Source organism: Pogona vitticeps, chromosome 9 (assembly GCF_051106095.1).
Source record: "Pogona vitticeps strain Pit_001003342236 chromosome 9, PviZW2.1, whole genome shotgun sequence".
In the NCBI taxonomy this organism is placed as follows: domain Eukaryota; kingdom Metazoa; phylum Chordata; class Lepidosauria; order Squamata; family Agamidae; genus Pogona; species Pogona vitticeps.
Window position 1 is genome coordinate 26,260,021 of NC_135791.1, and position 23,256 is coordinate 26,283,276.

At 50.3% G+C, this 23,256-nt stretch overlaps 1 protein-coding gene across 1 annotated transcript; it reads left to right on the top strand.

Moving 5' to 3' along the window:
• Positions 1 to 29: 29 nt before the first annotated feature.
• ZC3H4 (zinc finger CCCH-type containing 4) lies at positions 30 to 21,873 on the top strand. Its single transcript, XM_078380025.1, has 14 exons — positions 30 to 699; positions 10,156 to 10,372; positions 11,147 to 11,257; positions 11,611 to 11,830; positions 12,520 to 12,662; positions 12,751 to 12,847; positions 13,044 to 13,186; positions 13,568 to 13,672; positions 14,445 to 14,568; positions 14,913 to 15,022; positions 15,229 to 15,596; positions 15,968 to 16,242; positions 16,494 to 16,742; positions 17,550 to 21,873. The coding sequence occupies exons 1-14, from the start codon at positions 455 to 457 to the stop codon at positions 19,073 to 19,075; spliced, it is 3,933 nt and encodes a 1,310-aa protein (XP_078236151.1). The 5' UTR covers positions 30 to 454; the 3' UTR covers positions 19,076 to 21,873.
• The last annotated feature ends 1,383 nt before the right edge of the window (positions 21,874 to 23,256 follow it).

Below are 23,256 nucleotides of genomic sequence, written 5' to 3' on the forward strand. Positions count from 1 at the left end.
GTGGTGGAGGGAGGGCGGAAGGAGAGAGAGTTTCCCGCTCGGCTCGGCTCGGCTCGGCTCTTTCCGGCAGCGCTCGGGCCTTTCCGCCTTCCGCTTTGGGCCCCGCTTCGGCCTGGCTCGCTCGCTCGTTCGGGCGTGGCGGGGAGGGGAGGGAGCGCGAGCGCCGCCGAGCCCGTCCGTCCGTCCGGCGAGTGAGCGAGCGAGCGAGCGGGCGGGCGGGCGCCATTTTGTGTGGTGCGCCCTCGGAGCCAGCCAGGCAGCGAGCGGAGCGCGGGGCCTCCTCAGGCCCGCTCTGTACAGTGACTGTGCCCCGTCTCTCGCCGCCACCAACACCGCCACCACCATCACCACCACCACCGCCGCTTCCTCCTCCTCTTCCTCCTCCGTCTGTCCGCTCGCTCCCCGTCCCTGCCCCGGTCGCCCTCCTCCTCCTCCTCCTCCTCGGTCGCCCCTCATGGCGGTGGAGAGCCCGGGCCTGCCCCCGCCCAGCACCCCGCACTCGAGCCCCCCGTCCCCTTCTCCGGCCACCACCGCCGCCGCCGCCGCCTCTTGTTCTTCCTCCTCCTCCTCCTCCTCCCTCCTCCTCCTCCACGGCCCCCACGGCAGCCTGGGCCTCGGCGGCGCCAACGCCAGCGCCAGCGCCCGGCCGCTCCAACAACAACAACACCTCCACCACCACGGGCCCGGCCCGGACGAAAGGTCCAGTACCCGCCGCTCTCTCTCGCTCTCTCTCGCTCTTCTCTCCGGGGGGGGGAGGGAGGAGGAGGATGATGGGGGGAAGGGACAGGGGCCGTTAAGGGGGGGGGAGATCAGGTCGGCCGGCCGTGCTTGGAGGGGAGGGGGGGAAGGCAAGTGCTCCCCCCCACAGGTCCTCCCCTCCCCATAGAAAGGTTGAGGGGGGGGAAAGGAGGGATCTTTCTGTCAGCAAAGCCCCCCCCCCCAACAAGGCTGGCCCTTCTGGAAGCGTTGCCTCTCTGGACCAAGGTGAGTGAGCCCCCCCCTTTTGGGTGGTGTTTTTTTGGGGGGTGGGAGGGGGGGTGGGAAGGCTCAGTTGGCCACAAAGTCCCACTCCCACGTGGAGTGAGGGTAGCCTCTGAAGACCTGTGAGTCGGAAAGGGGGGGGGGAAGAGAGCCATTCCCGCCTTTCCCCCCCCTTTTTTTCTCCCTCCCTCCCCCCCAAACTCCTTGAAGGGTCGGTGGGCAGGAGGTGCTGGTGCTACTACTGCACCTTAGGGCGCATGCACACGTGTGAGTGCACACATGCACAGCCCCCTTCCTCAGGACTTCTCCCTCCCTCTCCCTCTTTCTTTCTCTCTCATATGTGATGCAGGGGTTGGGTTGGTAAGTAACCTCTTTTATTGAATTTGTACCTTGTTCTTTTTTTTTATTTATTTTCCTGCCACAAACAAAAAAGGCCAGAAGTCAGTAAGCATTTCATGGAGGGCCAACATGCAGAATTCTGTCCCCCCCCCCCCCCATTATTGATCGGATTGGTTCATGGGCAATAGGAACTTAAGTTACTCACAGAAGCACTCACTCCTTGTGATCCTTTTTCCCAGCTCATGGGCAATGGTAACTTAAGTACTCACGAAAGCACACACTCCTTGTGATCATTTTTGTTTCCTTAAAAAAAAAGAAAAGAAACCAAGACCATGTATCATTTTGTTTTAAACCCCCAAATTTTGCTGTAATGTTCGCAGGGTGGACTTCCCATCGCCCTGCCTGAGCAAAGTGCTGTCCATTTCCAACTGGTCTTCCACTTAGTGGTCTCCAAACATCCCATTGTGTGAAAAGTGGTCTCACCGCTGCACTTGGTGCAGATCTGGTCTGATGAACAGCAGAAGTGTTTTAAAAAAAATGCAATCAGCAGTTCCAAAGTGTAACAAATCACAGTGCCCCCCCCCCAAAGTCATCAAAACACTTCTTCTGCCTTCTTCCCTCAGTTGAAGGTTCCTTTGGTGTTAAGAGGCAGTCAAGTACGGTGTAAGCACTTTACGAGTAACCTTCTATTTCCCTGATTTCAGTGTCCTTTCGTAAGCCGTATAAACCGGTGAAAAGTTCGTGTCTGTTCATCACACAAAATAAGTAAATCCAAATTCCAGTCGCTCCCTGTTGTGTACATCAGGCTGATTCCCAGCCCCCCATCTACCCATCCACCCTGGCCCTGCGCTTTCCAGAGGAGTGGGGAGGGGGAGATGGTTTAGGAAGGACACCAGCTCATTGACCTGAGATAATGTTGGCTTGACTATTTCTTTGTCCTTATGCTTTCCTCCACTATCAAAATACAGTATACTGATTTTGTTTAGGTGTCCCAGGAAACATTTGCAAGCTAATGTAACAGTTGCAGTTTTTTTTAAATCAACTTAACACAAACACTGCTGCTTGTATGCTTCTTGCTGTCTGCCCTTCCAAATTACAATTACTGTTCCTTTGGCTGAAATTGCTCAGAGTCATTCTCCAGTCATTGGCCCTCCTCTGCTGGCCAGAATAGGTTTAGTCATTTGGCTAATGTGTTTTTAGCTTTGTCAGGAGATAGAACTCCCCCCCCCCTGTATTTTATAAAGTGACCAATATATGCAATAGTCATCTCAAAATAAGAGTTTGACAGTAATTGCATTATGAAAGTCCACATTTCCACTGATTTGAAATGTCGCACTTTTACATCTGACTGATCTTTCAGCAAACTCTTGAAATTTACTTGGGTTTTATTTTATTTTTCCTAATGATGTCATGGGCTGCTTGAATCCAAATCACAAACTAAAACATCTTCATGATTTTTTCTTTATTTATTTATATCAGAGCATTGCCATTGCACAATTTAAAATTTTGTGCATATATGAAATACCGGTAAAATTAAAATGTTGAGATGATTGGACTATTTTTGACCAGAAGTGTGCTCCCTGAAATGGAGGTAACTGTTCCTTGAGCCAAAGAATTAAATAGGATAACAACAGTAGGTGTATAGAGACACATGGTTAAACTTGGAATCCAGGTTACTATCTCTCACTGCTGCAATTTTATTTCCATAAATTTATCATTATTATTGTAAGGATTCATCTGGAGCTTTCCTGTAATATTCAGTACATTTAATGGATTTAATTTCTGAGTTTGAGGGAGGGAAGCCAGCTGACCAGCCAGTGCTTTGTAGTGTCTGTATTAGCATTAGTCAAGGCTTGTAGGATTTTATTCAAAATAGGGCTTGGAAGTTGGAGGTAGGCTGTGTGCAACCTCTTTTTCCATATTTTGGAATAGAGGATGAACTGCCTGGAATGTACAAGTCACTGATAATTTTTCTGGCAGTTCTGTGTGATGTTGCTGGAAAAGGAATGGAAATATGAATGTTTTATTACTATAGTTTCTGAAGTTGGTAGAGTCAACAGATTCCATACAGAGTATGTCCTTTTGCCTGTCAAGACTTCTGCCAAAAGAATGGTGTAATTTTTGCAGGTTGAGCTTCTTTTTTCTTTTGCTAAAATACTCTGGCTAGCAAAGGCCTGACTGGCTGTTCACTTGCTAAATTTCCAGTTCCGATCCATTCCTGGAGCCCCCCAGGATCCCTTGTCCCCTGTTGCATTTGGCACATGCATGTCTGAGCACATGACGTCAAGACTACCATGAGTCAGCATTATGACCAGCAGGAATATGGAAAAGCCAGGTGCTCAGACACAAACAATTTCGTTAGCTAGCAGCTAAGAGCTGTCGTTACAAAGCTAGGTGACCTAGTACAGTAAATACTTTGTGACAGTAGAGCCTAGTTCCCCAGGTGCTCCTTTAATTTAGATGCAGAGTAGAAGCATCCTGAACACATCAACAGTTGCTTTTCTTCTTCTTTTAACCTATACAGTATTATTAAAATAAACAACTCTTAACAATAAACACATAAACTGAAATATGATTATAGCTCACAATATACAGTGTACTCCACCACTCTTGGGTTTTTTTTAAAAAACTGCATTGTATGTCCCGTCTCTCTCCAGAAATATAATGATTCTTGTGTTGAGGTATAACTGTTTCCTCCCAAATACTTGTATGCATCACCCTGTGATATGGCAATTAGTTCTGTTGGATATTGTTTTACTTGAGAGGTGTGCAGACTGCTTGGAACCCAAAAAGCTCCTTTTGGGTCAGGAAGGGCTGTTGGAGTTTTCTGACAGGTGCAGCAGTTTCACCCCAGTAATTCCTGCAGGAAGGTTTTTCATGAGAAACATGTGGCCGAGTGCCTGTCTTCATTCATCTTTGTCCCCCTAGAAAATCCAGAGGCTTCTACCTTTAAAGAGGCTGAATCAGTGGTACGGTGACCATTTGGGGGAGTTCTTCATAAAAGGTTTTGGGTGTTGTAACCCTGCCATGTATGCAGATACACATGCTGAGTTGGGTGGAGGATTCCTGGTAAAACTGATATTGCTGAGTACGGAGGTGGACGGAAGGGGGCTATCTTAACGCAGAAAGGAGACCCACTGAATCCATCGGGGTGACTAAAGCAGTGAGAAGGTTCTGTTTATGCCAGTGGAAGTTAGCAGGATGCCACGTTTTCCTTTTTCCTTTTTTAACTTGTCTGGATTATTTAATTAAATCCTTGTTGATCAGTAATTTTGCTGGTCTGAAAAGGCATCACAGTCTTTAAAAAGCCAAGGTTTATGCTATTCTTTTGCATTCTTATGCATTGATCATATACAGTAACAAGTAAGAAGAACATATTTTGCGTACCTAATCTGCTTGGGTAAAATACTGTTGCAAGTTTAATTTTGTGGAATGGTTACTTTAGGTGATACCCTGGTTTTGTTGTATTGATGGTTCAGTTCAGATAAAGCAGCCAACTCTTGCTGTGAACTGCTCATGCCTTTCTAATTTCCTAAAGATTAAAGTTAATATATTGGTTGGCATCGCCTGTCACAAGTCTGGGTGGAAGCTAGTGCTTTTCAGGACACTGGTTTGGCATTGTTCAAAAAGGAATGGAAGTAACATTGCCAATACACTACTGGCCTTATAGCAAATTTCTGGTATGGAAATCACACTTGGGATTCTTTGGAACTGAGAAAGCATCTTGCTGAAAAGGACAAGAGAATGATCAAGGGACTGAAAGAACTTCCTTATAAGGTGTTCAGAGAGGGAACTGTGTTAGAAACAAAACAAAAGTAAAAAACAATATTATGGCACTTCAGAGGTTAACAGTTTTTAAAACATGACTTGCTTAACTTCCAGTTAACTTCCTCAGATGTCTGAGGAAGTGGATGATAATTCACAGGAGCTCAATGTAAAATAAATGTATTGGTATGCAAGTGCCAAAATACTTGTTTTTGTTTTTGTTATGTCTTCTTGTGAGGAAACATTTTGAATTTTTTTTAGCTTAGAGAGAGGTCAGATGAGACCGCATATTAGATGTTTGTGTAATTATGCGTGGCATGGAGAAAGCGTTAGAGGAGGGGGTTTCTTTCATTATGGTAGAATACAATGAGGTCATTTCACTGGAGCGGAATGATGGAAGATCCAGACACACAAAAGGACTTCTTCCTACAGTTAAAGTGTTCAATTCAGTTCCCTGAGAGATAATTACAGCTACTTCCTTGAACAGTTTAACAGGCGATTAGATAAATTCATGGCAGGGTGGATTTAAACCATGATTTAAATTTTTAGAATTGGATTTTTTTTTTGCTATTTAAATTTTAAAAATAGATATTTAATATTTTAATTTTTATTCAAATTGAGATTTCAATCAGTTTGATTTTTTAAAAGCCTTTATTTTTTAATAATTTTTAAAATTCTTTTTTACATAAACCTACTAACACACAAAAGCAGTGATTTTTATCCACCCTGATTCATGGAAGTCAAGATCATTAGTGCTGGTCAGGACTGCATTATAGGATCTCCAATACAGGGAGCAGCTTACCTCTATGTGCTGATATTTGACAGTCTTCAAATGGACAGGTGGTTGACTGGTGTGTGAACAGAATATTGAGCTAGAGAGTCTTTGGTCTCATTCTGGTTCAGGGCTCTTGTCTTTGGTCTCATTCTGGTTCAGGGCTCTTCTTATGTTTGTAGAGTTTTTTGCACCAGATCCAAGGCCTAGCTGGCCCTTTGGTTCCAAGTCTGTAGAGATCATATTTAGTCACAGACCTGATTATCAGCCTCTCTCTTACTGAGGTGCAAGGCTGGAAGAAGCTCTTTCCTTGTTCCTTTTAATTGCAGAGCAATATAATCCACCATTAAATAGTTTCCAGCGTTGTTTTTCCTGGTTTTCTCACCATCAGGAGGCAGCAGAGGCACTGAGCTTGATTTTCTTTAGAAAACCTCATGCTCCTTCAGATACAAGGTTAGAAAGCAGAACTCATTTCCCCAAAGGGAGAGACATGGTTGATGATTTATTCAGATAGGAGCTTAGTTCTTCTGCACTTAATCCAGTAAAGCACCCTTTCTGGATAGCCTTCCATCCTTGAGATTTTTTTTTTTTTTGTCTTTAGTGGCCTCCTCTGGCTAAAATGATCCTTAAAACCTATCCACTGCATCCTTGTGTTTTTGCTCAGAATGTTGTGTTACGGCTGTGCCCCTTCTGCCCCATCCTGTATTCCATCTTCAAACTCAGTCATTGCCGAGCCCCTTTGCTGTCTTTTCCGGCTTCCTTGGGGGAGCTCCCAACGCCCTCCAAGACACCCTGCTTGTCTCTCCTTGAGCAGCCTTCTTCCCCTGGGCTTCCAGGACATGACCTTTCAGCTGATCTCTTCCATGGCTTAGCTCAGTCCCTCTGCTCCAGTCTTCAGTGCTTCTTTCTGTACCTTTTCCTTGAACTTACACTCTTTGAAGCCTCCATGCCCAGACTGTGTTCCACCTCTGGCGCTCTTGGCATTAAACTACTGCTTGTAACGGTAGTAGTAGTACCTAGTGGTTGTTTGCCCATGATGTCCCCTTCCCAGGAGATTAGTAGGAGTATCTCTGCGTTTAGCTCCAGATCTGGGAGAATTCCATTCTCTGCCATGTCTGCTTTTGTCAGGGGTCAGTCATGGGATGAGCTGTGAAGTCACACAGGGCGACTGTGATGTAATATTTTCCTTGAAACTCAGCATTCCTCAGAGACGGCAAAGAGGTTAGGTTCTGTGGTGAGCCAACCACGGGCCTAGCTAATTCCACTAGTGTCCTCTGAGAGCCCCATAGCTACATGGCAACAGCGGTGCTTTGCTCTATGCTCAGAGTGAATGGCAAACTCTACAGTGAAGTTGGCAGAGCCTTGTAACTTTCAGTAATAATAATTTTGCTCGTTTGCTTATTAAGACTTCTCATACAGTCTTGAAGCACAAAGCTTTTGATCACCTTAATGTTTTCATTTTTACAGTGTCAAATGGCTGCAGCCCTAAATACACTTCCTTAGGGTGTAAGCCCCAAAGTGAATGCAGCAGGATGTACCCCCTTGAGTGGCCATGGGCAGAATTGCATTCTGGTGCCTTCCAATTCAAAGCTTTCAAGGCATTCCCTCCTCCTTCTCCCCCCACCACTATTGTGACGATAAAATTCATGTTTTTGTGCCCAAGTGGCAACATTTAAATGACAGGACAATCGAAGAATAGATGCCAGAGACAAAAATCCAGATACCAGATAGGCACAGCCTCCTCTCTACCCCAAATATTTCTATTTAGCTTGGATTCCTTCTTTCCAGAAAATTGATTTGTAGACATTTGTTGGATTATCATTTTTCTTTTGAATTGTTTCAAGAACAGGACAGTTAGAGCTAGTCCATTTTGTTACTGGATTTGGTTCTGTTGAGTTTTTAGAAACCTGAGTTGCAGGCTTTTCCATTTGTGGGAGTGCTGCAAGTAATTCTGGAGTTTTTCTTCCACCTTTAGCTCATTCCCTGCCCAAGATGCAACACTGCCCTATATGTGGTGCCATATCACAAGCAAATACCGTCTTCTCTTTAGTGATAGAACAGTGCCAAAGTGAGGATGTTAGAAAACCAGTGATCTCAGAGGGAGGCGGTGAGTGCTCTAACACTGGAGGCATTCAAGAGAAATTTAGACAGCCACCTGGCAGATATCCTTTGATATGTATTCCTGCATTGAGCAGAGGGTTGGACTCCATGGCTTTATAGCCTCTTCCAAATTCATTATTCTATGATGGTCATGAATAGTAGTCATTCATAGTGTTTCCTGCACAAGGAACATGTAGTATATCATTAGGTTTTTGGTGCGAGTGGAAGGAAGAGAAACCTCACATGTCCATAACAGAATGTAGATACTGCCTGTTGCAGTATCCACATAGTCCCATTGGCTTCCTGTGGGTACGCAGATTTTCTCTAGAAAGGAGGCAGGCATTTGTGGGAGTTCCTCAGCTGCTCAACTCTGTGAAGGCAGACAGTTCCTCAGGTCCCTGCGTTAAACTATAGGACTTAAATTATATATTTTTGTTTTTTTATCACAAAGTTTGCCTGGTGATGGATTTAGAAGTCAAATATTCAAGGCTTCCGTACCCTGATAAATGTGGTGTAACAGGCATTTCTGTGGTTTCCACACTTGTCTATGTACACAGCAGTGCATTCCTTTCCTTGCATGGAGTCTGCCTCTTGGAAAGACTCCCTATGTGGTGTAGATATGGGGTCAGTCTTTAAAAAAAAAAGATTTTTGTTTTTTCCCCCTTGGTTTTTAAGCTTTGGCTTAAAGCCCATATGAGTCGTGTTTAGAGTAAGCCCAATTGAAGTCAGGTCCTTAATTTAGTTACGTCTTGAGGTATGCAGATTTGCTGTGCTGCCTGGAAAATACTGAGAGCTGCTATCCAAAACAGAGATCTGCATACAGTAGGACACACACACCCCTTCCGTGTGTGTGGGATCCACTGATGCATTTATCCACCGCCTGAAAATACGAAATATTAAAACCCCAGAAATAGGTATTTATATGCATTTCCAGAGTGTATGATGACCAGAACTGGGCATTAGAAGGAGCCAAAGACCATGCCATGTATAGCGTTGGATACTTCTACATTTTTCAGCATCTGTGGAGCAGGGGCCTGCAACCGATCACACACACACACACACCCTGATTCCACAGTCCTACTATACTTCTAATTGTGACTGGGCTGAGTGTCATTGATTTCACCTATTTCACCGTGTCTGCTGTGAGTATGACTAAGCCTGGGTAAAGGAGTGAATGTATCAACAAAACCAGCCAGGCGAGGTGGTGCCAGCGATGCTTCTGCCATCAAAGATAACACCGGGTTGCAGAGTGGTGTGCCTTGAGACGTCACTTGGTTCTTTCCCATGGGGTGCTTTCCACTCCCATTGTCTGTCTGAGAATATCAGGCCGTGGTGGCAAAGGCGTATTTCCAGGCTTGCTCTGCCAGGCATGAGTAGGAAACAGCAATCCCATTTGCAAAGAATTCAAGAAAACACTTGAAAATCTTTTCAAAACACCATTCTCATAGGTTTTTCTCCACATGTAGAGAAGATGTGGTGAGCTAGAGCCATGGCTTTTCCAGAAACTCTTGTCGGGCTTCCCCATGGTTTCCCCATCCTAGCCCTCATTACAAGGGTAATGAGAAACCAAGTCTGTCTCAGTAAAATCGAATACTGTGTTTTCCTCCCTGAATGGTTTTCTGACTTTGGTTTAAAGATGGAAGTGTGGCTAGTTCTCCTGATCTTTATACTCAAAGGGGACACAAGGAAATGTCCTGAAGCCAAAGATAATACATTCTCTCAGCTTCTAGTATGCCATTTTTGAATACAAGGATCAAAGGATCTCTCTTTAAAATATTCTGTTCAGTGATAGCAGTCACAGGATTATCAGGATAAGTCCTGGTTTCTGTGTAGGTACAATCAGTCAAAGCAGCCCTTGTTTTCTGCCTTTTTTTTTTTTGGCAAGAGGATCTTTGGCATTTATGTGTTTTGGTTAAATTTTCTCTTCTGTCTGTCTGTGGGCACGTGTATGTTCTGTGTCTCCCTTAAGGAACAGGGTTGTTGGCACTGTTGTGTTTAGAAAGTGCATCCACCAGAGAGGAGGGAGCTGCTGATCTGAGAAACCGGTTTGGCTGGGTTCTTTCCCAGTAAAGTCCTGGGACAGTGACATTTGAATGGCAACTGAGAAGGGATCGTGAAGTTTCCACCTGTGAGGCTTTCCTCCGCCGCGCCCAGCCTGCTCCTTCCAGCCAAGTGATTGTGGCTGTGTCTCTTTGTAGGGAGGATGGGGAGCTGGAAGAAGGAGAGCTGGAGGATGATGGAGGTGAGGAGCCCCACGGTGCTTCCGAGTCACATGAGAAGAATCGGAAGGAAAGAAATGAGAAGCACCACAGTGACTCAGACGATGAAAAGACTCACCGGAGGAAAAGGAAACGCCGGAAAGAACGAGAGAAGGAGAAACGGAGATCAAAAAAGAAAAGGAAGTCCAAGCATAAGGTAAGCCTTCAGATTCAGACCCTCCCTCATCCTGCCCCAGTCTGGGGACAGAAGTCTTGGGGTGTGTGGCACAGACTGCTTGGTTGCAGTTAAGTCTCTTGTGGTGTTGGCCTAAGCTCTTAACACAGGTCGTCAAGGACCTGCGTTAAGTTGGCACCATCCTCACTAGCTCTGCAGCAGCCTAAAGCTCTCCAGGCATTCTGAAGAAAACCCTGAAATGCCACAGCTTCCCTCTGGCAGGTATTCAGGTGCCTCCTAGCCAGTCCCTGCACTCAGCCTAGCCCTCCTCTGCAGCATGCCAGCAACCCTGGATGTTGTCAGATGTCATTCCCCCTGCCAGTCGTAGAACCACAACCTCACTGGCAAAGCAGGGTACCATACATGGTACAACAGAGTCCCAATTAACAATAAATTTCTTTCTCAGAATCTTACCTCCTTGTGTTTCCCTCTCCCTGCTCCTCATTCATGAAGGCATACCCTTTCCTTCTTGATCAGTCTGCAGTGGAGCCTGTCTGCTTTTCCCCTGTATATTCTACAGCTGTTGACATGCAAGATGGTTGAGTTAGTTCACCCTTACCCTGTCAGCATCACCCTTCAGTGCGCCTTTCAGGTTCTGTTTCGCAGCTGATGGACTTGTAGAATTCCCACTTAACTGAAGGCGGAACCACTGTACACCTTAAAACTAAGAGCTAGGACAGGACTCACATCAGTCATTGGAACTACAGTGAAGGAAGAGGTATGAAAGTTTGCTAACATTCTTTCTCGTCCTTGCAGCGTCATGCCTCCTCAAGCGATGATTTCTCAGACTACAGTGAAGACTCTGACTTCAGTCCAAGTGAAAAGGGACACCGGAAGTACAGGGAGTACAGCCCTGTCTACTCTTCCGTAAGTCCCTGAGGCCATTGAGATGGAAGGGTGGGTGGGTGCGCGCGGGGGCGCTGCCAGGCACTGTCCTTTGGTCTGTGGGAACAGCAGCTCTCTCCCTAACAGTTGTTCAGCTACGGTTCCTTACCCACCTGGAACCAAGGTTTCATGAGTTGGAGGATGGTGATTTTTGGACCTCTTGGTTAGGGAAAACAAGGTGTCAGGTGGGTTGTGAGTGCACTTTGCTAGCCCTGTGGGAAGGCTTGGCTGGTTTGCAGGGGCCTTTTGAAGTGGCCCATTGGCACTTCGGAGGAGGTGCCTGCTCGGCTCCCGCCTCGTTGTTCATTCCTGACCATCGGCTCCTTTGTTTCCAGACCCACCCGCCGTACTCGTCATCATCTCACAGTGCCCCAAAGAAAGCCTATTCCAAAATGGAGAGCAAGAGCTATCCGATATATGAGGGTTATGAGAATGAAGGGTATTGTGACTACGAGGGGGAAGAAGACGATGACATGGGGAAAGAAGATTACGATGACTTCACCAAGGAGTTGAACCAGTACCGAAGGGCAATGGAGGGGACACACAGGGGGAGAGGTAGGAGTCCTTTCCCCCCCTGATTCTTATCCCAGAATCTGTGGGCATCCAAATTGCCTTGGGGTGGTTATTGGGCAAAGAAGTTGAAGAAGGATCTTGAAAGGAGTTAAGTACACTGTCAGTTGTGGTTGGCCTCAAAAGAAAATCCACACGGCTTCCCAAAGTCAGGTCCTTGGGTGTTGAAGGGCATTTCCTTGCCATTTTAGATGCCTTGGTTGGAAGGCAATCCGACGAGTCCTCCTTATCCTACCGTAGAGCCCTGTGTCCGCAGCCTGCACTGTCCTTCCCGACAAGGTTCCCTTCAGCCTTCCAGGGGGCTTTTTGCCTTCTTGCTTTTGCCTGTGAAGATTAAGAACGGCTTTACTGCCAAAATGGCATCAGCTTTTGAGTTATTCACTGTCCTTAGTTGACGCCCTTTTGTCCCAATATGGCCACTTCTCGTCATATTTCCGTTATGCTTTGATTGCTTAATGACAGCAAGAGCCACACAGACGGAAATGTCTGAGCCCAGATACTCTTGGAAACCTGGCTGCATGCCATTTGATGACACTTTTGCTGTGCGAGATGCACAAAAAGGGATACAGGGTGCGTTTGCGCTGTTTTCTTGGCGTCCGCTGGACACTGACAGAATGTGGCATGCCATATCCGGCTACGCGTGGAGTCTGAGCCGTTTGCTTTGTTACCTGCAGGTGGTCGTGGGCGAGGGCGAGGCTACCGTGGGCGTGGAAGAGGAGGAATGAGAGGACGAGGCATGGGTAGGGGCGGCCGTGGCAGGGGAAGAGGAGACCACCCTGAGGAGGAAGAGGAGGAACTCTATGAAGGGGAAATGGAGGTGAGCGGGTACTTGGGCCTCGCATACCTGGGCAGCTCCTGGTTAGGAGGGTGTTTGTTCTGATTTCCCCTCTTTTTTTTGATGGCAGTACTGCGAAGGCGAGGAGCCTCCAGGTGAGGAGGACTATGACGACTATTCCAAAGAGCTGAACCAGTATCGCAGAAGCAAGGAAGGCAGGGGGAGAGGTAGGTGGTCTCGGCCATGCCAGGCCTGAAGGAGCAAGGCTGCCGTCCCGTCGGGAGCCTCGTTGGCCGGCCAGGAGGACACAGACGGTGCTTGCACTCCCATGGAAGGGGTGTCCTCAGAACTAAGTGATCTGCCTTGACTTCAAGTGTTGTTGTGCTACTTGTATTCTCACTGTGAAAAATGATTTTATTCCAGGTATGGGTCGTGGCCGAGGCCGCTCCAGAGGGCGAGGAGGCAAAGGAATGGGCCGGGGAAGAGGCCACCGTGGAAAAGGAGGCGGCATGGGCAAAGGAGGGGGAATGAATGAAGAAGATGATTACTATGATGATGACATGGGGGTGAGTGGGAAGCGCCCTTGCCCAGGCGCCTTTCAGCCTTCCCGGGGGCGCTCCGTGCCTGGCTCGGGCCCTGTGGGGCAGGTGTGCCTTTTATTTCAATGGCTCTTGGCTGAACTGGTGCTTGAGAAGGGCTGAGGGCCAATCAATGATAGGCCAGCAAAGAAAGGGGGTGAAGTGGGGATTTTCCAGGCCCCCAGGAGGTCGTGACTGGCTTATCTGGATGGGGATTGAAACTCCTGAAGGGGCCAGAGCGCTTCCTGCCTGACAGCCATGGAGCCGTCTTCCCCGTGGTAAGGCTGGTCTGTGGCTGCAGTTGTATTTGAGTGGGCAGCATATGGCCACAGTTAGATACCTGAGTGGCCTCTCTTGTGATTCCTATAGGATGGTGGTGGTTATCGGCGGAATGACCACGATAAATCCCACCAGCAATCGGATAAGAAGGGAAAAGTCATTTGCAAATATTTTGTGGAAGGAAGGTGTACCTGGGTAAGTGCTTACTACCAACTTTCACATGCTGTTGTTCAGTGACATGGTGGCTGCATTACACCAGACAGGCGTTTCAAGGGTAGAGGGCAGGGATGCAGGCGGGAGCCTGGCTGAGAGGTCTGTTTCTCTGTGTAGTGAGTGGTGGGTCAGGGAGCAAGGGGAGTGCACGAGGTATTCTAGGAATTCTCCCCAGTTAGTGGTCAGTTAACGTATAGGAATTGAGGCAATGCTCAGCCATCTCCTGTTGGAATTTTGCTCCCTCTGTTGCTCTTAGGCTCTGAGCCTGTACGGAAAAGGGGCCCACAGGTATTTTGCCAGCATTGCATATGGCGGAGTAACAGACCTGCTCCTCCTTGACTTGGTTATGAAGGTTTCAGTGTGTTCCACCAGGGCCAGATGTTATGCCAGTGCCAGAGCAAGTCCTCCTCTGAGCAGGTTTAAGGTCCCATGAGTTCCAACCGATCCCTGTTTTTTTATTGCATTCTCTTGGCACAGAGGGATTTAGTAGCAAACCTAACCTCGGTACGAGGCACAGGATGGGGTAGAGTGAGGCATTCTGGTGATATAGCCTCTTCTAGCCTTCGCTACCCATGAGAGTGCTGCTGGGAGGCATCGCCTTGTCAAAAGACCACGTCTGGAGAGCTGAGCTGAGCTCCAGATCCCCAGGTTTGCTGTTGAGCAGCCTCTGTGTGCCGGGTTGTCTGAGGATCTCCTTGAGCAGGTCCCCATTAGCGACTAAGTGACCCTTTCTCTCTTTTTTTTTCCATGACAGGGGGAACACTGCAACTTCAGCCATGATATCGAGCTACCAAAGAAGAGGGAACTGTGCAAGTTTTACATCACCGGTTACTGTGCCAGAGCGGAGAACTGTCCCTATATGCATGATATCCTTTCTGGCTGCTTCCCTGCATCCCTCAGTGGAAGTGTTGATAGCCGAAGGCTGATATTGGTGAAGGGAAAAACTCTGTGTCCCCAGCCTGTCCTTCATTACTTGGCAAGCTGATTAGCCACAGGTATCTGGGCCAGTGTTCATCTTACAGTACTGAGCTCAGTGCCTAATCAGGGGGGAATTGCCAAGTATATCCAGGATGCAACTAACTCCTGATGACTGTCTTGGGATCTCTCCCACAGCAAGGTAGCCAGGCCCTGAATGGAGGGGAAGAAAGGACCGGTGGCCAGTAGAGGTTGGCCTTGGTCATTTGGGCTCTTGGGCTGGTTTGCTTTCCTTAATGCCTCGCAGGAGACTTTCCTTGTAAGCTGTTCCACACGACAGGGAATTGCATCAATGGTGATGACTGCATGTTCTCCCATGAACCACTCACCGATGAGACACGGGAGCTGCTGGATAAGGTGAGCAGACAGTGGGGGCCATATTTAATTCAGCTGCTGCTACCGAGACAGGCTTTTCTCGTGTGGCAGACGCTGGCCTTGACCAGGGGGCAGCAGGCTGGGATGCTTTGGGTCTGTAGAGAGGAGGGGAGGTCCGTGTGAGTTGAGCAACACATCCTCCTGCCCCCTTTGCATCACCCATAGTTTTGTTTTAATCGTCCCATCAGATGTTAGCGGATGACGCTGAAGCAGGAGCAGAAGATGAGAAAGAGGTGGAAGAGCTGAAGAAGCAAGGCATCAATCCGTTACCAAAACCACCTCCCGGCGTGGGACTTCTGCCCACCCCGCCTCGGCCGCCAGGACCCCCAGCGCCAACCTCTCCCAATGGGCGGCCAATGCCCGGAGGCCCACCTGCTCCTCCTCCCCCGCCCCCGCCCCTCCCACCCCCAGGACCACCCCAGATGCCCCCTCCGCCCCACGAGCCCCTCTCCCCTCAGCAGCTGCAGCAACAGCAAGACATGTACAAGAAGATCCCCTCGCTCTTTGAGATCGTGGTGAGGCCCACAGGGCAGCTGGCTGAGAAGCTGGGCGTGAGGTGAGGAGGAGGGGTGTGTGGCAGACTGGAAAGGGAAGGGGGGGAGTGAGCGGGCAGGCGGGCGGGCAGGTGAGAGAAGGAAGGGGAGGGTTCCAACAAGGCCGTTCCATGCAGGATTCAGTTCCGTCTCGTGGTGGGGTCGGGATGGAGGCCTAGCATGGGAGACGGGCCAATCGCCTCTTCACCTGGGCAGACACGGCTTCCTGCAGGAGGGCAGGAAGCCCTATGGTGACCAGCCGGCCCCATCCTTCCATGCAAAAGCTGAAGGGAGCTGCTTCTTGGCTTTCCCCAGCAGACAGAAAAGCATTGCTTGTGTCCTTCTGCTGGCCTCAAGGGGTTTCCCTGACACCTGCTGTGTTTTTCCTCGGTAGGCACCCAGGACTATCTCCGCCCCGGTTCCCTGGGCACCCCGACATGCCCCCAGATATGCCCCCGGACATGCTTCCTGACATGTGCCCAGATATGTGCCCAGACATGCCGATGGGTCCGGGAATGAACCCACCCCCTCCCATGGGCCCCGGGCCCCCAATGATGCCCTTTGGCCCCGAAGACATGCCTCCTGGACCACCAGCACCAGACTTCTATGACAACTTTTACCAGCACCCAGAAGGCTTGGAGATGGACCCAGGCATGATGGGAGGCCCAGGCAAGTGGTGCCAGGGGGTGGGTGGGGGGGTGGCGGTGAGGAATGATAGGCAGAGGCGTGTCCTCTCTGCTTCGATGGGCACGGATGAGCCAGCTGGGAGAGGAGGGTTGGCTGTGAGTGCCTGGAAACTTGGGTAGAGGCTGGTCTGTCGCCCACTGACTTCCAGGAGCCCCTTTTCCCATCATCACCTGGGTGCTTGTGTTTGCTGCTGCTCTGACCGTCTCCCTGCACGTTCTGTCTACCCACTGCAGAGGGTTACGGGGGCTACGAAGAGATGCATGAGCTGCCAGGGGAGAACATCTTTCCAGATCCCAGTTTGGAGCCCGACTTCTGTGATGGAGGGGTCCCAAGGCTGCAGAAGCCTTCCCCCAATGTTCCTGATTTCCTGCCATCCACCCAGCGGGCCTTGTATATGCGTATCCAGCACAAACAGCAAGAGGAAGAGGAGAGGGCTCGCAGGCAGGCTGAAGGCTTCAAGCTGGAACGGGATCATGAAGAAGGCAAGACCATGGCGGGGTGGGGTGGGGGCTTTGCCTCCTGGGCTGGTGTCACTGTCTGCCGTGCTTCAGGCTAGGCAGTTTCTCCCATTCCCCAAGAGACATGCAAGTGGGAGCTGATCAGCCACAGGCTCTATAGTGCCTAGCTATAGAGAAGTATGTCCTGGGTGTAACTCCTGGCAGCTGATCACACCGTTTCCCTGCCTCTCCTGTGCCGTCCTGTCCCTCCCTTGGCGTGCTCCAGACCTGCTGCCTGTGAGAAGTCTGGTGGTGGTGGTGGTGGTGGTGGTGGTGGTGGTGGTGGTGGTGGCAGGGTCTCTTGATCCTCAGCTGGCGAGGGGAGGGGGAACGGGTGGGCTTTCATCTTGGAGGAGGATTCCTCTCTCTGGGGTAATCATCACACAAGCTGGAAAGCAGCATGTGTTTTCTTCAGGCTATATGGAGGGGCTCATGTGTGTGTGCGTGTGCGTGTGTGTGTGGTTGCCTAGCTTTTCCCTTGGTCCTCCATGTTGGGAGGGAGGCTTGTCTCGTGTTGAGCTTTCCTTGACTGAGGAGGTCCCCCTTGGGCAAAAGCTTCCCACAACTCCATTGGACAATTTGTCACGTCCTAGCTAGCAGATTTTTGAGGATGGTCTTGGTCTCTCTACCTCAAAAGATTGTGAGTTGCCAGCAAGATTTTGAAGGGCTGAGTTGACTTCTCATTGAGGTGGATCCCCCTTTGTGGAAAATGCCCGAGGCTTTCTTGCGTCTCCCATCTTATTTGCTTCACCCCATCTTCCCTGTCTCACGTTTTCACTCTTTGTCCCCCAGGTGATACTGGCAATTGGTATTCCAGCGACGAAGATGATGGCAGCAGCAGCGTTAGCTCCATCCTGAAAACGTTACGCCAGCAGAGCTCCAACCGGCCCCACGAAGACCCCTCCGGACATACAGGCCCTGCTGGGGGCAGGGGTGACCCTCGCCTTCAAAAGAGCCAGCCTCCAGGGAGCAGCCGGCCGGCCGACCCTCGTCTCTTGCGTGACCCCAGGCTTTCTCGGAACGTGGAGACTTCCACTCCCACCAGCGCCGGGGACACGGGCCCCATGGATCCCCGGCTGGCACGGCACCTCCCCACCTCTGCCCCCAAACCAGACCCTCTGCATTCCAGCCTCAGCCCCGGCCAGAAGCCTCTTCCGACCCCAGAGGAAGAGGAGGGAGAAAGAGCGCTCAGGGACAAGCCTGTCACCATCCCCCTGGAGGCACTGCCGAACCAGGTCCTCAGGGACCCACGCGGCCAGCTGCAGCAGTTCAGCCACATCAAGAAAGACATTGTCCTGTTGAAGCCCAGCTTTGCCCGCACAGTCCTGTGGAGCCCTGAGGACCTGATCCCGCTGCCCGTCCCCAAGCAGGAGTTTGTCCCAGTCCCGGCCGCTCTCCAGGCTCTGCCTGCCCTTGACCCCCGCCTGAACCGGCCTCCCAACGCCAGCCTTTCTGACCCTAGGCAGCGGGGGACCCCGGCGGCAGCAGCCCCGGCAGAGGCCTCCTCCTCCTCCAGCTGCAGCTCGAGCCTCCCAGACTTTGAGCTGCTCTCCAGGATACTCAAGACCGTGAATGCGGCCGGCAGTCCCGGGCAGAGCGACAAGCCCAGCGACCCCAGGACACGGAAGGCCCCTGCCGACCCGCGGCTGCTCAAAGCTTCCGACTCGGCCTCCTCGGGGGCCTCGAAGCCCTCCGAAGCCAATGCCTCAGGGACCACCAGCTCCGAGACAGTGCCCAGCATCGCTCCTTATGACCCTCGCCTGCTGACGGCGGGAGGGCTGAGCCGAGGCGCCGGCCAGAGCAGCAGCGTCCTGAGCGGGATCAGCCTCTATGACCCCAGGACTCCAAGCTCAGGGGGCAAGGCTGCGGAGTCGGCGGCTGGCGGCGAGGGGAGCCCCTCAGCAAAGGGCCCGGACGCCAGCAAAGGCGGCGGCAACAACAGCCGAGGAGGGAAGGAGCCCCTCTTTGTGCACCGCTCAGCCTTGGACCAGCCGGAGGCAGAGAAGCCAAGCACAGAGCCAGCCGCTGACAGGTACAACAGCTACAATCGGCCGCGGCCCAAGGCGGCGGCAGCCTCCACCGCGGCCTCCACCACCGCCAGCACCCCTGCCGCTGCCCCAGAGACAGCCACCCAGCCGGGGGTCCACAATCTCCCCGTGCCCCCCGTCTACGGCATGGTGAAGCAGGCGGCCAAGTCGGGGGCCGGCAGCCCGTTTGCCGGCAACAGCCCCGCGCAGGAAGGGGACCTGCAGGATGCGGCCTCCTTAAAGGACGTTTTTAAAGGCTTCGACCCAACTGCCTCTCCGTTCTGCCAGTAGTATTAAAACACTTGCACGCGCAGCCTTCTGTCTGAGAGAAGCAGCAGTGCTTGTCCCTTTTTTATGCCATCCACGCTCCTTTTCACCATGTCCCTTGTCTGTGCTTCCTTTGGGCCTCACACAGCGCTGCTGCTGCCGCCGCCGCCGCCGCCGTGTGTTAACCTCCGAGCTACATTGTTAAGCAAGTAATCAGAGTATCTCAAGTAGTTCTGTCCAGTATTGTGTGATGCCCAGCCAAGAGTTTTCCCTCTTGGGCTTTTTTCGAGGTCTGCCTGAAATCATTTGGTGTCTTCAGATTCTTTCGGAAAGCTGGGCTGCCAGCTCATCTCACCTGCCCCTGGCTTTTCCTTTGCACAAAAGGGCCACGCCTGTATCTCACCTGTTTCCCCTCTTCAGGTATCGCCTATGGGGTGGAGAAGAGGTGGTCGAAAGAGCGACAGCCATGCTGGTCTGTAGAATATGTGTATCTTCATTTCTAAACTGTAACAAAGTGTGTATCATAGCCTTTTTTAAAAGAAAAAAAATCTAGTGCAGTGGAAATTACCATGGAGAAGTAACCATGTTGGATTATTTTTGTAATTGTATTGGATTTTTGTTTCAAGTACCTGTTTTCCTGCCATTTCCTGGAGGTTGCTGGATTTAGCTGGGCCAGAACACAGTGCTACGTGTAAGTCGGTGGCCTCTTGGGAAAGTGATGTGTTCTGCCAGAACAGAGTTTGTGGTATCAAAATTAAATTATTAATAATCTCTCTGATTTTGCTGTACATCTGTGCTTCTCCCCTAAATCAGCAAGGAATGGACAGTGTCTGAACATCGTCTGAGGATTGTTACTCCCCTAAAGAGAAAGTGGTTCCAGAGACCCAATATGAGATAATAGGACACTTCCAGCCTAATTGTTCTAAGGATCCTGTAAGGTTTTAAAAGCAGAGCCGCTTCTGTAGGCACAGAGAAGAGGAGCCACCGAAAGCCGTGGTTCCAAAAATAATAGAGGATCCTGAGACTCCTTTAATTACAGACCAACAGGTTATAGTTGCTGCCGACCTTTATGGGCTTCTGCCCACTAGGTGCTCTGAGATGTGTTGTTTGTGTACCACCGGCTGCCTGTGGAAGCAGCTGGCAGAGGTGGGCCGTGCCATAGCCGTGTGCCAACCAATTGATTCCGTTTTGAGTCCCAAGCAGAACCTGAACATTTTGTGATGTAAACAGACCTGTGCCCTCCATTCCTCCCCCTCCTCCCGGAGATCCCCTCTCTTGCCTGGTGTAATCATGCCCCACCTTCAGAAGCGAGTGTCCCCCAGCCAGCAGAAGAAGAAGCCGTGTTAGCAGCACCCACCCCACGCGGGCTCTGCTTGCCATGGAGTCTCTGCAGAGCCTTGGCCCTTCCTAGGGAAGCCCAGGGTGGGGAGCCAGGAGAGTTGCTGTTCTTCAGCCACCCTTCCTGGCTGTCAGTTCCCCCCCCCTTTTTCCCCCTGCAGGATCCTAAGGCAAGAAACACGGGGGCTGCAACACTCTCGTAGGAGGTGAGGGTCTGGGGAGAAAAAAACATATTTCACACCAAGGGTGTTAGCAGCTATTTGGAAAGTTTGTCTTGTTTTGCTTTGTTTTCAAATTTAGAATAACAGAGACCAGGTGCTCCTTCCTCTTCTGGGCAAGGAACCTGCCCAGTGTGTCTGTTTAGGGGGGATGTCGGCAAGGCTGCTGTGGAGTATTTGAAAGGAAGCGCCCAAGCCTTCCTTCTGCTGTGAACAGTGGTGGGCACGGTGACCCTTTGTTTGCTGGACAAAGCTGGGATGTTCTCAGAAGATCCCAGAAAATGCACTCCAGCATCCTGGCTTTGTGTAAATGGAGGGACCCATCTCTCCTAGAAAACATATTTACAACTTTAAAAGTCATTTTAAAGGAGTCTGCATGGCTTGGGGTGTGTGTGTGTGTGAGAGGTTGGACTCCAAGGGAGGGGAGGATGAGGTGGGCATGATTACTGGCCACTCTTAGCAGTGTTCAATTAACAGAATAACGGGGATCAGGTTACTTCACTGGTTGGATTTTTCTTCTGCCTCGCCTTTGCAACATCTCCTGTTCAAGCACAAGAATCACATTTAATTTAATTGTAGTTTCTTTCTTGCGTTGGGAACATGAACTCTGCAGTATACGGTAAAAGTGGGTTTAAGAAAAAGAGGGCAAAGCTGCCTTTAACTGCAAATTGGTGTCTGTCTTGGTGGAAATTCAAAGCAGCCTGTGGTCTGCTTACAAAGTGAGGAGGGGGGGCAGTCATTTGACTGTTATGGCTCTGCCAGCACCCACTTCTCTTAACAGGATCCCAGCAGCCTCCCAAAAACTACCATTCCCACCGGGACCCTTTGGTGAAGCTATGACTCTTAAACTGGTGTAAAGTTTGTGAGTGTAACTTTAACTAGAGAGGTTCTTTGTGAAATACTCTTGTTTTGTGAGCTTGCTTAGTTTACCTAGACGCTCAGTGACATTTGTATAATACATTGATTTCTTTTGTAAAAACAAGCATCCCTTTGGTAGCCCATGGAAAGCAAAAACTAAAAACGTACACTAATCGATGAGACCAGTCCTCTGGCGGAGCTTTATATTAAAAAAACGCTATAAAATGTAAATATTATTTGGAAAGGGGTTTGTATATATTGTACTGGTATTTTTACAGTGAATTTTTTTGGTTGCATGGCTCTGTTTACTTCCTTTTTTTTAATCACACATTTGTCTTCCAACAGTGTCATCCAGACTCAAGTCTCCTATCATTGTACTGCTGACATTAAATAATGCAGTGATTTTAAGGGTTGCTGTCTATGTGGCTATGGTGTGGAACTGCTTTTGGATGGTATCTCTCAGCAGGAGGAGAGAGAAAAGCTGCAGAGGAGTGCCCATTGGCACGAGAGGTCCAAGGTGGGCACAAGTTCGCATTGGCGAGTTTCTGAAGTGGCAAGGGAAGATGGCATCTGCTCTGCCCTTGACCCCTCGCAGAGTCTCTGCATTCATAGCAGCCAAGCCTAACACACCTTCGGCACCCACTGTGTGTGCTTGGCTCTGTACAGCATATGCCGAAGGATTCACTCTGGGACCAAAGGCTTACCAAGGTCTGGGACGGCCAAAGGAGCAGTCGGCACGATATAAGGAAGAGAGGCACCAGGATCTGCCATGCTCCATCAGCCAAGGAATATCAAAGGGAGAGTCCAGCCGCCTGCCCTGCCTTCTGAGTAGGATCGTGGCTAATCTTAATCTTAGAACGGCAGAGCTGCAAGGGACCCTCTGGATCATCGAGTCCAGCCCCCCTGTCCAGGAGGCACCAAGGGGGAACTGAACACCCAACTTCTGGCTTGCCAGAGACCTAAACCCCTGAGCCTACCCAGCAGTGATTAGTGGGATGGGATGGCTCTTCCTGCATAGCCTGTGTGGTGGTGGGCCCAGGGGTCCGGGGCAGTCAGCTGGCCAAGCACATCATGTGACACAGAGTGGTGTTTCTGGGCAACTTATTTTTTCCCGGCGTGGCCTTGTGGAGTACTTGGGGCTGAGAGGAAGGACAACAGGAGGAGCAGGAAGACTAGAAGGTCTTCCCACAGGCAGGTGGGAGTTCAGTTCACAAGGCAGCTGGTGTATGAGGCAGGTCTGGAAGAGCCCCCCGGCCCCCCTCCCCAAGCAGGCAATCTGGCTCTTAAGGCTGCTTGTGCACATCATCTTCCTCTGGTTCCCCAGGAAGAGGGAGGGATCTGAAGCTTCTGGCTGAATATCTCTCCTGGGTGGCCTTTAGGTGGTCTGTAACATCTGGTTTGCATCTTCAGCCAGCCAGTTGTTTTCCTCTCGTGTCCTTGGTGAGTGGCATGTCATCCTCAGGATGAAGACCCCTCAAACTTATTTTGTGCCACTTTCCTACTGCTTCTGGGTTGCCACGTAAATCCCTATGAGGGAACAGTACTGAGGCTGGTTCAGTGACCTGCAGCTGCAGAATTGCAGAGGAGCCGCTCTGACTTGTAAACCCTGTCACGCCTCCCCCCCCTTCCAGAAGTCTGAAGTTGTGCCTGCTCCTCCTCAGGGCATTTAAGGCTCTGGTGTGTTGGCGGCGTCTGCCTCTCTTACCAGGGACACGGTCCATTTGTGGGTGGTCTCATTAGGCTAACCGAGCCACCCCTGGAGTGTAGAGCTTGTGTGTATGAGAGGAAAGC